We start from the raw sequence: 13334 nt of genomic DNA, 5'->3' as shown, positions 1-13334 counted from the left end.
GAATTCCACCACTGCTTTGATTTCTGTTTACTTCACTGCTGCTATTTCAGCCAAGCAATACTGAGACATAAGAATATACCAGCAGTTTCACTCAGGAGTTCTGTCTCTAGGCCTGTAATAGTTAGTCTAGGGTCTTTAGTTTGTCAATATGTACATCAAGCAATCCTTGGAAACTTTTCCATGTCAAATTATTATTATTTTTTAGTATTTTTATCTTGCTTTTCTGTAATGGAACAATGCTTCTTGGTAACAAACAAGAAAAATAAGTTTTTACTATGCCAAGTGGAAGGTGAACAGGTCTTGGAAGGATCTATTCCAGGAAATGAAAGAGTGATTTAAAGTGATTTAAGTATAAATTCTACATTGCACACACCAAAATCTGAAATGAGTGAGTTGTCCAAAACCTGGGGAGGAAAAGGATGTGTTTCTATTTCTTATCAATTAGACACACACACACACGTACGTGTGTATATGTGTATGTAATTGATATATATAGAGATTTATCTGTAAAGTAAGCACTTTTTTTGGAGTAACCCTATCTTCATTATTACATTTTTAAATTAATCCTTTTTTAAGGATGGGAGAAAAGGATAAGTTGATACATTCTTAACTGAACTAGGATCTGATTCCATTTCCGCCCCCCTGAAAATCATTTTTCCATTTGTTGAATTGATCCACATATTGATTAAACAACCTTGGATATAAATACAACTTTTCCATATCCCTTCTGCTTGTTTAAAAAAGGGGCATCTACTTTTTTGCAGGTGTTTTTCATACAGATTTGATGCAGCCTATCACAATGTATCTTAAACATTCCAAATGTTATTCTCATCCTCAACTTCTTTTCAGAAGGAATGATAGTATTAGATAGCTGCTGGCACAGGCTGTGAATTTGAATTTCATTAGAGGAGTCAGCATTGAATTAATGCAGAATGTTTATTTGTGCACCTCAAATATATTGACACAGACCCTGCCTGTCACATTTGTTCTCTGACAAATGGCATTTTCTAGGACACAGTGAGGAAGCACTGAATAGCAATAGCACTTAGACTTATATACCACTTCACAGTGCTTTATAGCCTTCTCTAAGCAGTTTACAGAATCAGCATATTGCCCACAACCTGGACCCTCATTTTACTGACCTTGGAAGGATAGAAGGCAACCTCGAACTGCTCAGAATCGAACTCCTGGAGTGAGCAGCGAGTTAGTCCTGCAGTACTGCATTGCAACCACTGCGCTACCACAGCTGTGAAACAATAGAGATGAAATTAAGAATGATGCCAAAACATTTATATATTAGAAAAATGAATTCATAATGAGCTATAATTGTGTGTATGCTGTATGACTGTAAGACTTGGCTAAATGACAGCAATGGTATATGTGGAAAGCAACTATGGTGTGAGAAACTGTATATTTTAAAAATGTATTTTACTTATTAATATGTCAAATATAAAATTAAATATAAATTTAATAAATAAAAATAAATTGTTCAGCTTTTCCGGATAATACTAACTAGACTATAGCTTCCGTCATTTCTGACTATACACAAGTTTGTTGGTTTTGAGATGACTTTTAGTTTTACAGTATTTAGAGGATCACCCATACCTGGTACATGCCATCATTTTCATAAACCAAATGTTAGCGTATAATTTTTGAGTGAGATAACATTTGTAGACAAAATAATGAAGGGTTTTTATGAATCTGTATCTGTAAGTTACTATAGTGATAGGTTAGTCTTTACATCTGAGGTTGTACACTAGCTACACCTAGTGGACAATAGGTAAAGTACTCCTTTAATCTTGCAGATATCCTTGTATACAATCTTGCTATGTAAAAACAATGTAGAATGCATTTTTTCCTATCATGTATTTTTTTTAAATACACACACACACAGAGGATGCAGGTTCCTATGTTTGGGTTTGATGTGCAGGTTCCTTTGTTTGGGTTTAGTTTATATGACTCCATTTATCAATCAACTATAGTAAATCCTGTGATAGGATTAAGAATAATGTTAATGGAGAAAATTTGTTCAGATAGCATGGTAACATAAATATGAGATTTCCAGTCCTGATCCTAGTTAAGAATGTTTATATACATTCATGCATGAAGAAGCAGTTGCAGGAAAAACATCGGGTAAGAGAGAAATTCTTCATTCTTTTTAATCTGCTGATCTTTGACAGCAATGTCTAGGTCATTCTTTATATGTTTTTACTATAAAATCAGCAATAAGACTGACTGATAGGGAAATAGTCATGAATGAAGTGTTTGGGGTGGGGGGAAGGGGCAAGAAGGGATTATGTCACACGTGTCTAAAAGTATCACTCTAAACTACATATTAGTTTGTTGAACACTATGTTGGGACGTACATATTTGTCAAGATTAATCTATGGCTTATCAGAGAGTCAGAAATTTATTTGATTATATTCTGCTTTTCCTCCTAGGTCAAAATTCAATGCGATCTAATTAATCTTAAAGATATCACATTACTTTAAGTGTCATAGCTGGGTAGGGATTTAAACTGGATCTTCACAATCCTTTTCCAATCCTGTGATGATAATTCTGAGATAATTCAGTTTTTGCTAATTGATTTTGATTCAATTCAATTCAATATTTCTACCACAATTTCAACTTTTGTTAGCAGCCTTGAAAGCCTGCAAGAGCAGGGAAAGTATGGTATAAATCAAATAATTAATATCCAATGTTTCTTTTTCAGGCCAAGCAAGCAATTCTTGAAATGGATGCAATTTGTAAGTATACCTTGTTTAAATAATTAAACTGCATTGCTATTCCTAAAGGAAATAAATATTGAGATATTAAGATATTAAATCAACATACAGTAGTTGATGCTAGCTGTCATTAGGTTTCTGGGGGGCTGGGTAAAAAGGTCTGTTGACTCATTATGTCTCCCTTAAAATGTTGCTTTTATGCAAACTCACAAATGATAACTGACTCACTGTTTCCAGACAATGTGACTTTTGTAGGAGTCCTGTTTGTGATGTAGGCCTGCAGATCAAATTGTTTACTGCCTATGCAGCATAATAAAACTCTAATCTGCAGTATAAGTGTTACAATGTTATTATGTGAGGATATTTTATATGAACTTCAGTTAGAAGAACCATTTTAAAAGCCTGTTAAGATACTTTCTTTTTAACTTCCTCTTATAAAAGCTTCTGTGTAGATGGGTGTGTGTTATCTGTCTGTGTCTGGACCTATGGGGAGCTTTTATCATGCAGGAATTTCCTTGCAAGGAATATAGTTCAGAGACATTGTGCTTCCTGAGAAATATGGAGAGATTACAGCTATGCTTAACCTGTATATTTTATTTTTCCCTGTATATGTGAGTGGGATTAAATTTACTGAAGACCCTTTTAAATAATATTTCTTCTGTATTCTTGTATTACCACTTTGTTGTATAACACTGGGGGTTTGTGTGTGTGTGTGTGTGTGTATAGAAAGAGTTGTGCCAAGATGTGGCTTGTTGCATCCAGTAGCATGTCAGATGATCAAAAATATTATGTGATACTGTTTTAATGTTCAGTCCATTTTTTTACTATAACCTGCCAATCATCTGAATGCCTTCAGGATGTCTACTTTACCAAGAGCTGTGAAATTTCCCTAAAATGATTGGGTCATTTCTGGATAATTATTATTATTATAAGAAAGAAAATTTTCTTGGGACAAATGAATCCTATTTTGATGTATTGTGATCTCTACCTTTAGTTGCATGTACCTATATAAATCTCAGCATGAATCCTATTTCCTGATTGTACTTCATTGTGGCAGATCATTCAGAAGTGTAGTTGTGGCTGAACCTTATACATAAAGCATTAATTTCAAAATCAGGGAATCTTTTTTTTAATAGATCACCCAGGGTTCCATTACAGCCCAGAAGAAATGAAAGCTTCAAGTAACTCAAAAGAGGGCATGACTCCACAAAGGATAAGAAGGAAATCAGGTAATAAATTTTGCCTTAGGTGTGCTTATGTTTACAACTAGAATAGAATTAAGATGAAACAGTATCAAATTACATATGAATAAAATACGGATTTAAAACTTAAATAAAAACAATATGAAAGTTGCAACAAGAGCCACAATAGGAATGAACTTTAAAGAATTCATATATACATGCTGGTCATATTATAGTAAAAAGAAAACTTTAAACTTCACATTTTAGCAGTAGCTTGCCATTATACTTAGTGGGGTTTGTTAATGAAGACACATGAGATTGCACTGCACTGCATTCATTTTGTTAAATAATCTACATCTGTGATATTTTTATGTGTAGACATATAAAGTATATAACAGATACCTTTGTGACATACTCATCTTTATAAATATGAAATATGATACATTCATCATTTCTGGTTGGATTTACAAGTCTCCCAAAATTGTTGCTTTTCCTGGTGGAAGAAATGGAGATGAGATAGACTGAAATAAATGACTCCTTGCCCTACACAAACACTTACTATACTGAATAAAACAAGCCACCTTTTCCACATACAACTTCAGCTGCTTCAAACCCACCTCTATTGGTATCCATGTAGTAACTGCTCTGTCTAGCCTCAGCTGCCTTGTACCGTCTTTTTAGAAGAGCCATGTTGGGCCCAAAGAACCAGATTCATACACAAAGATATCAATTAGTTATTTTATTACTTGTTCCTGTTTCGGAGGAATTTTCCCAGACTAGTGGTTTGGGCCAGACTAGATAAGGTTCAATGACAACCAAAGTGGGTTGGATCTTGCCTTCTGGTGCCTATGTAAAGATTCCAGACTAATTTTCTACTTAACTCCTCCCCCTGGCTTGGTCAGTCTCTCCAACAAACCATGAGGTGCCTGAAGTGCTGTTCCCACTATAGATATTAACCCCAGAATGTCTGCAGACTTGGTTTTGGCTACTGCTACCTTAGTCACTTAGCAACTTCCCTCTTGGGATGCAGCTGAGATGGAACAGCATTTGCAGGTGTTTTGTCTGAGATACTAGTGTGGGAATTGCTATCTGTTTCCTCGCGCTGCAAGGACAACGGGCCTTCTGGTAGTTGTTTGTAACACGAGGCGAGGGACAAGGTCGAAATGTTGCCACTTCTTACCCAGAATTGTAGCAAACTTAAACTTTACAGCTTTGTATTCTCATATGGTATTTTGTGTGATGTAATGAGTTTGTAACAACACACTAACAAAAATTGCAAACGTTAACAAAGATTGCTTCTAATAAAAGAGGGTGTCAGAGCTTGCCCTGGGCTCTCATCCCGATTTGGCTTCAAGACGACTGCCTCAGTGTCTTCATTCATGAGAGACCACCATAACTGGTGACCCCGACGTGATCATCTGCGAGGTGGTACGTCTTTGGACCATCCATACTCATCGGCTGGCATAGCCTTGGTATACCTCATCCCTGATTCGATCGCAGGCGATCGCCGTGGATCCTCGTGAGTATGGGTGGAGGATTCTCTCGGGACCAGAAATTGCACATTGAGGAACTAAGAGAATCAACCAAACGAAATTTTTCCTTTTTAAAAGAGGGGGCTCTCTTGAAAAACCCTCAGTAAAGCCTCTTTAGACACTTCCAAAATGATGGCTGCAGCTATCACCAGAGGTAATAAACCATCTGGTAATTGTTACAATTGTGGGAAGCCTGGTCATTTTAAATCACAATGTCAAGCCCCGGCTGGGGGCAGCAAAGCCCTCCGCCAGCAGAGATGCTCGACAGTAGAGGGGCCGGCAGCTAGCCCCTCTCCCAAGGCTGCCTATATACCATCCACTGTGTATGAATTATCAATGGCAGAAGATGTGTTCATATCCTTTCCCCATCTCTGTCAGCACACATCTTCCTCCTTCTGCCTCCTTTTTCTCCGATAAAACTGCTCTTACAATCTCACCCTCATGCCCTTCTCAAAGGAATCTCTGTGGTTCCCGATCTGCTCTATCCTTCCTCAAAACTCTCAGCCTCTCTCTCTCTCTTTTTTTTAACAAACTTTGTTAATTTTTAAAGACATGCAGAACATGGATACACAGAAACACAGAACATAAAAGCATAAAAAATCTCTTTTCTGAAAGTTGCTTAGTCCCAGGTCAAAACTCTTGGTACAGACACAGATTCAGATTCGTGTTCATTTTGCATACCATTGGCATTTTGCATACCATTGGCATTTTGCATACCATTGGCATTTTGCATACCATTGGCATCTTATTGGCATTTTCAATTTTCTACATAGCTTCTCCTCTCTTTTGAATTTTCTCGGTTTTATTTTGTTTATCTCCTCTCAATTCGAATCATAGTTTGTTATTCTTTGTTCTATTTCCAGCTATCCATTTATCTTTCTTCTTTGAAGAAAAACTTCTCCTGTGCACTGAATGGAGTGTGATGCCTTTAACTCTTTCCCTATATTTGTAATACTTAATATAGAACACATAATTTGCACTGGGATTCTATCTGGTGCATTCTGAAATTGTGCAGTATTGTTATTCATTAGTGTTGATGTTCATTTGTGTCTTGAACATTTGGTGCATTGCTTTTCAGTTAAACCACATCACATATTATAGATCATTATTTCATTGCAGTGTTCCCCCTTCTCCTACTTCAGATCTCTCATTTCACAAAAGGTTTCGCTGGGATAACATAGTCTAATCATTGATGTTGACAATCATTTATGTCTTGAACATTTTACCCCTTTCAGTTAGATATCATGCCTTTGTGGGAACACTTATGCTTTCTGGGATTGTTTTCCCCCACATCCCATGTCTTAAATCATTGTTTCATTACAGTACTCCTTTTCTTGGCAAAGGTTTCACTAGATTATACTGAGTGTTTTGTCACATTTTGAATTGCATGTTGTTTCCAGTTTTCTATGGTTATTTCTGGATGCAGGTGTAGAAATGCGGTCTTGTGTGCCTTTCTGAAATCCCTTTTTCAGTGGAATTTGTCTATTGTCTCTGGAGAACTTTTGCTTAAGGCCTCTCATCTCTTCCTTTCTCCCTTGCTTCTTCTTCTCCTTGTAAAATATTGGAAAAGAGTGCCTAGGACACCTTTCCCTTCTTGCTTTTCTTTTTTAAATTTTGATATACAAGTTTCAGTCCATCCACACGTGATGCCATTGTGTAGACATCCCTCGTACAATTACAACAATATTTAGGGGCTATTAATTGGACCCGTCCCTATTTTGGCATCACTACACACATGCTCAACCCCCTGTTTGATGTGTTAAAGGGAGGAACCACTCCAGGGGATAAAATTACCCTTACAGATCATCAATTAAAAATCACCCAGGACATATAGCACATTATGCAGAAAAGGTGGGTCAACCGATGTCACAACAATGCTCCTATTTCCTTAATCTTGCTCAATACACCCCTCCTTACCTACTGCTGTATTAACCCAAAAGTCTCAGCACACTAGCAACCTCCTTATCTTAGAATGGATACATCTTCCTCAACACTCCTAAAAAATCTCTTAGTCTGTTAAAACTGATTGTTGAAAATGCAAATGAGGATTGAAAGAGGATTCTGCAGCCTCTATCTGCCCGAGGGGGCTTCCCTCTCGGACTATCTAAAGGCTTGCAGAATCGTGGGAACTGAGGACCATGATTGTTTGTTGCAAGTAGGTGGATGGGTCAAGCAGGGTTGAAGAAGGAAAGAGGAAATCAGGATTTGCAGTCATGATAGGAGCAGGGAGGTCATAAAAGGGCTCCCTCCCTTCCTTCATGGTCTGCGAGAAATATGAGTTGTTAGGATTGGAAACCTGAGGAAAAAGAGAAAGATGAGTTGGGAAACTGAGAAGGGGTGAAGGTGGTTTCTGTGAATGCAAAGTATGTTTGAAAGTAAACAAGAAAGTAGCAAGGAAAAAGAAATGGGAGGGCGACCCCTGATGGGCTGGCCTTTCCAGAGAACACAGATTGATTTCATCAGTACTAACTCCATACGCATAAAATGCTTTCAACTACTGCCTATCCTTCACTTCAGTCTCTGTCTCTAAAAATCTTCTCTCTCTTTTGTTACATTGCAACACCTTGTTGCACAGCACCAGCACCTGCTCTTTGTAGCACACATTCGCAGCCACCAACCCTTCCCAGGAATTCTCCAGGAAGGCAATGATATGGCTGATGCCATCTCTTGCATGATTCTTTCACAACAAACACCCTGGGACAGTCATAGTTATTTTCATCAAAACAAAAAGCCTTGGCCAGACAGTAAAAATTCAAATTAAAAAATGTCACAGGGTTGCCAGGACTCCAGAATGCATTGAATGTTTGCTTGTTTACTCTTAACTTCCTCAATGAGTCCGGATCCCCCCATGCACAGCGGCATCACGTCATTTCGCTTCCTTGCCTCATCTTGAACCCAGACCAACGGTATCAGCTTCCAGATCCTCAGTGGAAAGGTCTTGCTGAACTTATAACCTGGGGACGAGGGTACGCTGACAACAACAACACCATCTGGGTCCCTGGACGACACGTAAGGCCTTTTCTACCCAAACCAGCCTTGCCTACATCAGCATCATGAAGCTGCCCACTGCATTCATCATTTGTTTCCTGGGTTTCCACATCGCTCCTGCCGATATGACAGCCACCCCATCCTCCTGTGACGCCTGCATCAAAACTACTCGCAGCGGAACAAAGACCCAGTCCACCCTGATCTATCATACTTTGAAGCCTGAGTGCAACTCCATGACAATCTCCCTTGTCTGCATAACAACACTCAATATGCACGATGCTACACCAAACAAGGTATCCAATGCTACGAACCAAAGGCTGTGGGGCCCATCATCGCCTCGCTATATGTCTATGCCTACAAAGGAGGATCCAGCTCTGACCTTGCCTCAATGTTCTCAACCAGTCAAGCAAAAATGGGTACATTACCCATAATGTCACTCGGGGGTTACCAACACTTCTGTGTGTTTTGATGCTTGTTTTGCCATCAACAAAGGCCAAGGTCCTAATGGCGCTGCAGGAGTCACCTGCGGCTCACACAGCTGGCAAAGATCTTATCTACAGGAAAGGAAATATCTCTTCCAAAAGGTGTCCGGGACTAATGTGGGGGCCACCACTGTTTACAACTACTGATACACCCCACCTATTGACTCTGCTCAAGTAAGAGGCCCTCAAAATATTAATATCACTGTTAAATCAAGCTCTACTTCATGTACCACTGACAAATGTAATCCTATTTGCTTGTACACTCACTTACCTGAAACAAGGGGTACCATACCCCACATATATATGCTCAATAGAATTATAAGGTTGCAAGCTGTATTAGAAATTATAACCAATGAAACTGCTCTTGCTTTGAAAACATTAGCTAAACAAAGTGCATTGTCTAGAACATATATCATGCAAAATCGAAAAAGAAGGAAGAGTGTGTGGAAAATTTAATCTTAGTAATTGTTGTATTGAAATAGATGATAGTGGAAAAGTTATTCAACAAATCACTGATAGAATGATCAAGATTGCACATGTACCTGTACAAACATGGAATGGTCCTGATTTTAGAGACATGTTTGGATCCTGGTTCCCAAAATTACCTGGTTTGCAAGCTATTGTAGCGCTTATTGGTATGATTGCTGCAGGATGTATTATATTGCCTTGTGTATTACCTATCTTTGTATGCACTATTTCTAACAGTTTATCCCTTTTGGCTGAGAAAAAGCCACTGCACAGGTAATGGCTCTCTGGAATCAACAAATAACTAACACATATGAACCACTGCCATCCGAAGACGAAATGGGAGAGCCAACCTGTGATGACCCAGACGAGGACAAGATGTTTGTGATGGTCGAAGAAGTCACGAACGCTATGGATAACATCAGCATACACAGCATTCTTGCCTACGCGCCTAACAAAGGCTGCTGTTGGAACTAAAACACTCCCTGTCTTTTAAAAAAAAAAAACAGAGGAGATGTGGGAATTGCTATCTGTTTCCTCGCGCGCGTGCAAGGACAACGGGCCTTCTGGTAGTTGTTTGTAACACGAGGCGAGGGACAAGGTCGAAATGTTGCCACTTCTTACCCAGAATTGTAGCAAACTTAAACTTTACAGCTTTGTATTCTCATATGGTATTTTGTGTGATGTAATGAGTTTGTAACAACACACTAACAAAAAATTGCAAACGTTAACAAAGATTGCTTCTAATAAAAGAGGGTGTCAGAGCTTGCCCTGGGCTCTCATCCCGATTTGGCTTCAAGACGACTGCCTCAGTGTCTTCATTCATGAGAGACCACCATATACTAGAAGGTCTTTGATGTTCTAGGTAGGAACATAGAATGTCTATAGGCCAGATGTTCTCTATCCTATGACCTTACCTTTAAAGATCAAGGAGTAAAACCAAGTTATCATTAACACTGTTTGTCAATCTTGCGCTAATAAAGCTCACATTTTGAAAGCATGTAAGTTTCTCTGTTGTGCAGTTGAATGACATTGAAATATATTTTTAATTCTTTATCTAACTAAAGGAGCCCATTGTTTAATAACTCCTTTACATTTCTAACCATAAAGATTCCCTCCTTTGTGCAGGGATTTCTTCCTGAAATAGGTTCTCTGATTTTTCAGGTAAAGTGACTGTATATAGTAAATCCGTTGAGGTAGTTTGGTTTCAGCAGCCATATATCAAGATATGGCTAGGAATTCCATTCCCAGGAACCTTTGTAATTTCAGCTTGGTAGTGATAAAAGCTGAATGTAGCTGGGTATAAGAGGCATATAAAATTAAATATTAATACATGTTTTTACAACGTTTAAAAAAATAAAGATATTCATAAATACATGTTGTTTTCCACACAGAACCTTCTTCCAGAGTTCATAAAATCACAAAATCAAGTGGTAAGTTACATAATATCGAAATACAAAGATATACTTTAGTTACAATATATATTTAAGCATGGCACATTTCACTGTAATTATTCATGTAATTAACTGTACAAAATGCATTTATACTGGAAGTAACATCAAGTCTTAATAAAGATGTGTATCACAAATAATGCAAAATTGTGAAGAATATCAACTTCTCAAATGAGCAGAAAAACATTTCTATACAAAAATGGTGAGCAGAGTATGACTCAGTTATATTTAGCTCCAATTGTTCATAGTGATAGCATTCATATCCAATAATAAGCATTAAATGGCTAAAGTGGTGCCATAGATGGCATCCACTCACTAATCCTTACAAATGTGACTGAACGAAAGACACCCATCTATGGTAGATTTATCCATGTGGACTGAAAGCATCATGTGCACTGCTTCAGCCTGCCATATGAGACTGCATTCTGCTGTAATTATAAACTTCTGTTGTTGTTGCTTTAACTGGATCATACTGCTATTTTAAAAAATGGGGCTGCTTTAAAGAGTTGCAGGATGGTTTTGCATTGGTGTTCCCGTACTGCATAGCCCTGAATTGTGTTATTTCCTCCTCCAAAGGAAAACAAGAAAGCAGAGAGATGTGCATGCCTTATTAAGAGGATGATTTCTCACTGTTTGTTTTCTTTATTTACATCTTATCTTAACCCTTTTAATTCTATTGGGCATTAAAGTCACTACTGTGCCACCTATTAGTTGTTTCTGAAGCACTTTTTTCTGCAGTGAATAAATTCTATCCAATTAAGTAAGCAGCTGAGTAGTTTTTCCACAGATAAAAAAATATTTTCTAAAATACCTTTCCCATCTTACACCAAGACATAACTTTAAGCATTCTTAAATATCTTTTGATTCTCCTTGGATAAAACGGTATACTAAAGTTAGTATAAATGCAAGTCATCAGATGATACTTACGTTTGTTTTTCCAATCATTTCAGAAATGGACCCAAATTTGCAAAAGGTAAACTATATTGTTTATTCAAGGAACTGGCAGTTTTTTTTTAAAGAAACAGATACTGAATATTACCCATGACATTGAAAGCATATCTATCATCTATTTACAGTAGTCCTCAACTTACAACTACAACTGAACCCAAAATTTCTGTTGCTAAATGAGACATTTGTTAAGTGAATTTTGTCCCATTTTCAATCTTTCTTACCTCAGTTGTTAAGAGAATGTCTGCAGTTGTTAAATTAGCAACATGGTTGTTAAGTAAATCTGATTTCCCAGTTGACTTTGTCAGTGGGTAGCAAAAGGTGATCACATGACCCCAGGACACTGCAGCCATCCTAAACTGAGTCAGTTGCCAAGCGTTTGAATTTTGATTATGTGACCATGGGGAATGCTGCAATGGCCGTGTGAAAAATAGTCATGTCACTTTTTTCAGTGCCATTGTAATTTTGAACAGTCACTAAATGAACTGTTGTAAGTCAAGGATTACCTCTGTCTGTCTGTCTATCATCTGTCTATGCTCTTCAATTAAAAATTTCTATCTGGTAGCCTTATACTTTGTAAGATCTGTTTAGAAGTACATTTGGAAACAATATTTTAATGTATATATTTTAAATAACTCATGCTGCAAAAAAAGGGGGAGGAGAGGAGGCCAGAACAGGGGCAAACAATCAAATGTTAAAACAAAAAGAATTACAGCTATGCTGGCTGAGGAATTCTGGGAGTTGAAGTCCACAAGTCTTAAAGTTGCCAAGTTTGGAGACCTCTGAATTACAGTATGCAAAAACAGCAGAGGGGTCAAGAGGAGTTATAATGCAAATCTTCCAAGCTAATATAAAAGCTATGCATCAGAATATATGAAAATTATTTTTTTAAAAAAGTGTACAGCATGCCCTGCAAAGCACACAATATACAAGACATATTTTAAAGCAGAATTGGAGGATTTCAAAGGCCAACCCAGTCAGGGGCAAATATGAAGAACAAGAACCACAACAGACAGAATCATTGAGTTGTTCTTTTAAAAAATCATTTGAAAAACAAAGACAAGAAAAAAACCATTTAAAAAAGAGCATGCTTTTTAATAGCAAAGTAACACAAAGTTGAAGAGTATTGTGGGCTGCTCTGGATACTCTGCTAGGCTGTATAAAAGGTGAACTGCATAGTACAGAATATGGAATACTTAAAATCTTTATTTTTTTCCTCCTCCCTCCCCCTAGCGGATGAGTACTGAAGGAGCCCTGCTATCTCAGGCTGAGTTGTTCCTCAATCCCAGGAAGAATCATTCACTGAATTGCCAACGGCTGGATTCAAATGAAGCAGCCTATAGCAGTGGTCAGCAGAATAATATCCTCACAGATGTAACAGATCAGACGGATGCTGATGATGAAGAAGAGAATGAACAAGTAAGCTCCTTATTTCATGAAAGGGAGAGAGAACACATTCATCCATTAATGTTCAATATCATATGTAGAATGGCTCCATTAACTATACTAAGCTGAATAAAAAATGGGGTATCCTTGCTTTAGCTTTCAGCAAACCAAATCA

General features: G+C 37.7%; 1 protein-coding gene across 2 annotated transcripts in view; it reads left to right on the top strand.

Annotated features, from left to right (window-relative positions):
• The window catches only part of PLEKHG1 (pleckstrin homology and RhoGEF domain containing G1), a 120918-nt gene that overhangs the window by 98061 nt on the left and 9523 nt on the right, over positions 1-13334 (top strand). For both annotated transcript variants that reach the window (XM_087970129.1, XM_087970137.1), the window contains exons 12-16: positions 2714-2747; positions 3863-3955; positions 10769-10807; positions 11776-11798; positions 13007-13192. In XM_087970129.1, the coding sequence (XP_087826255.1) occupies positions 2714-2747; positions 3863-3955; positions 10769-10807; positions 11776-11798; positions 13007-13192 (375 nt within the window). The remainder of the gene's footprint in view (positions 1-2713; positions 2748-3862; positions 3956-10768; positions 10808-11775; positions 11799-13006; positions 13193-13334) is intronic.

Source organism: Notechis scutatus, chromosome 1 (genome assembly GCF_049901735.1).
Source record: "Notechis scutatus isolate UNSWTSFEM ecotype Mainland chromosome 1, rNotScu1.2, whole genome shotgun sequence".
In the NCBI taxonomy this organism is placed as follows: domain Eukaryota; kingdom Metazoa; phylum Chordata; class Lepidosauria; order Squamata; family Elapidae; genus Notechis; species Notechis scutatus.
Note: the sequence above shows the minus strand (reverse complement) of the source record. Positions and strands in the feature narration are given on the sequence as shown.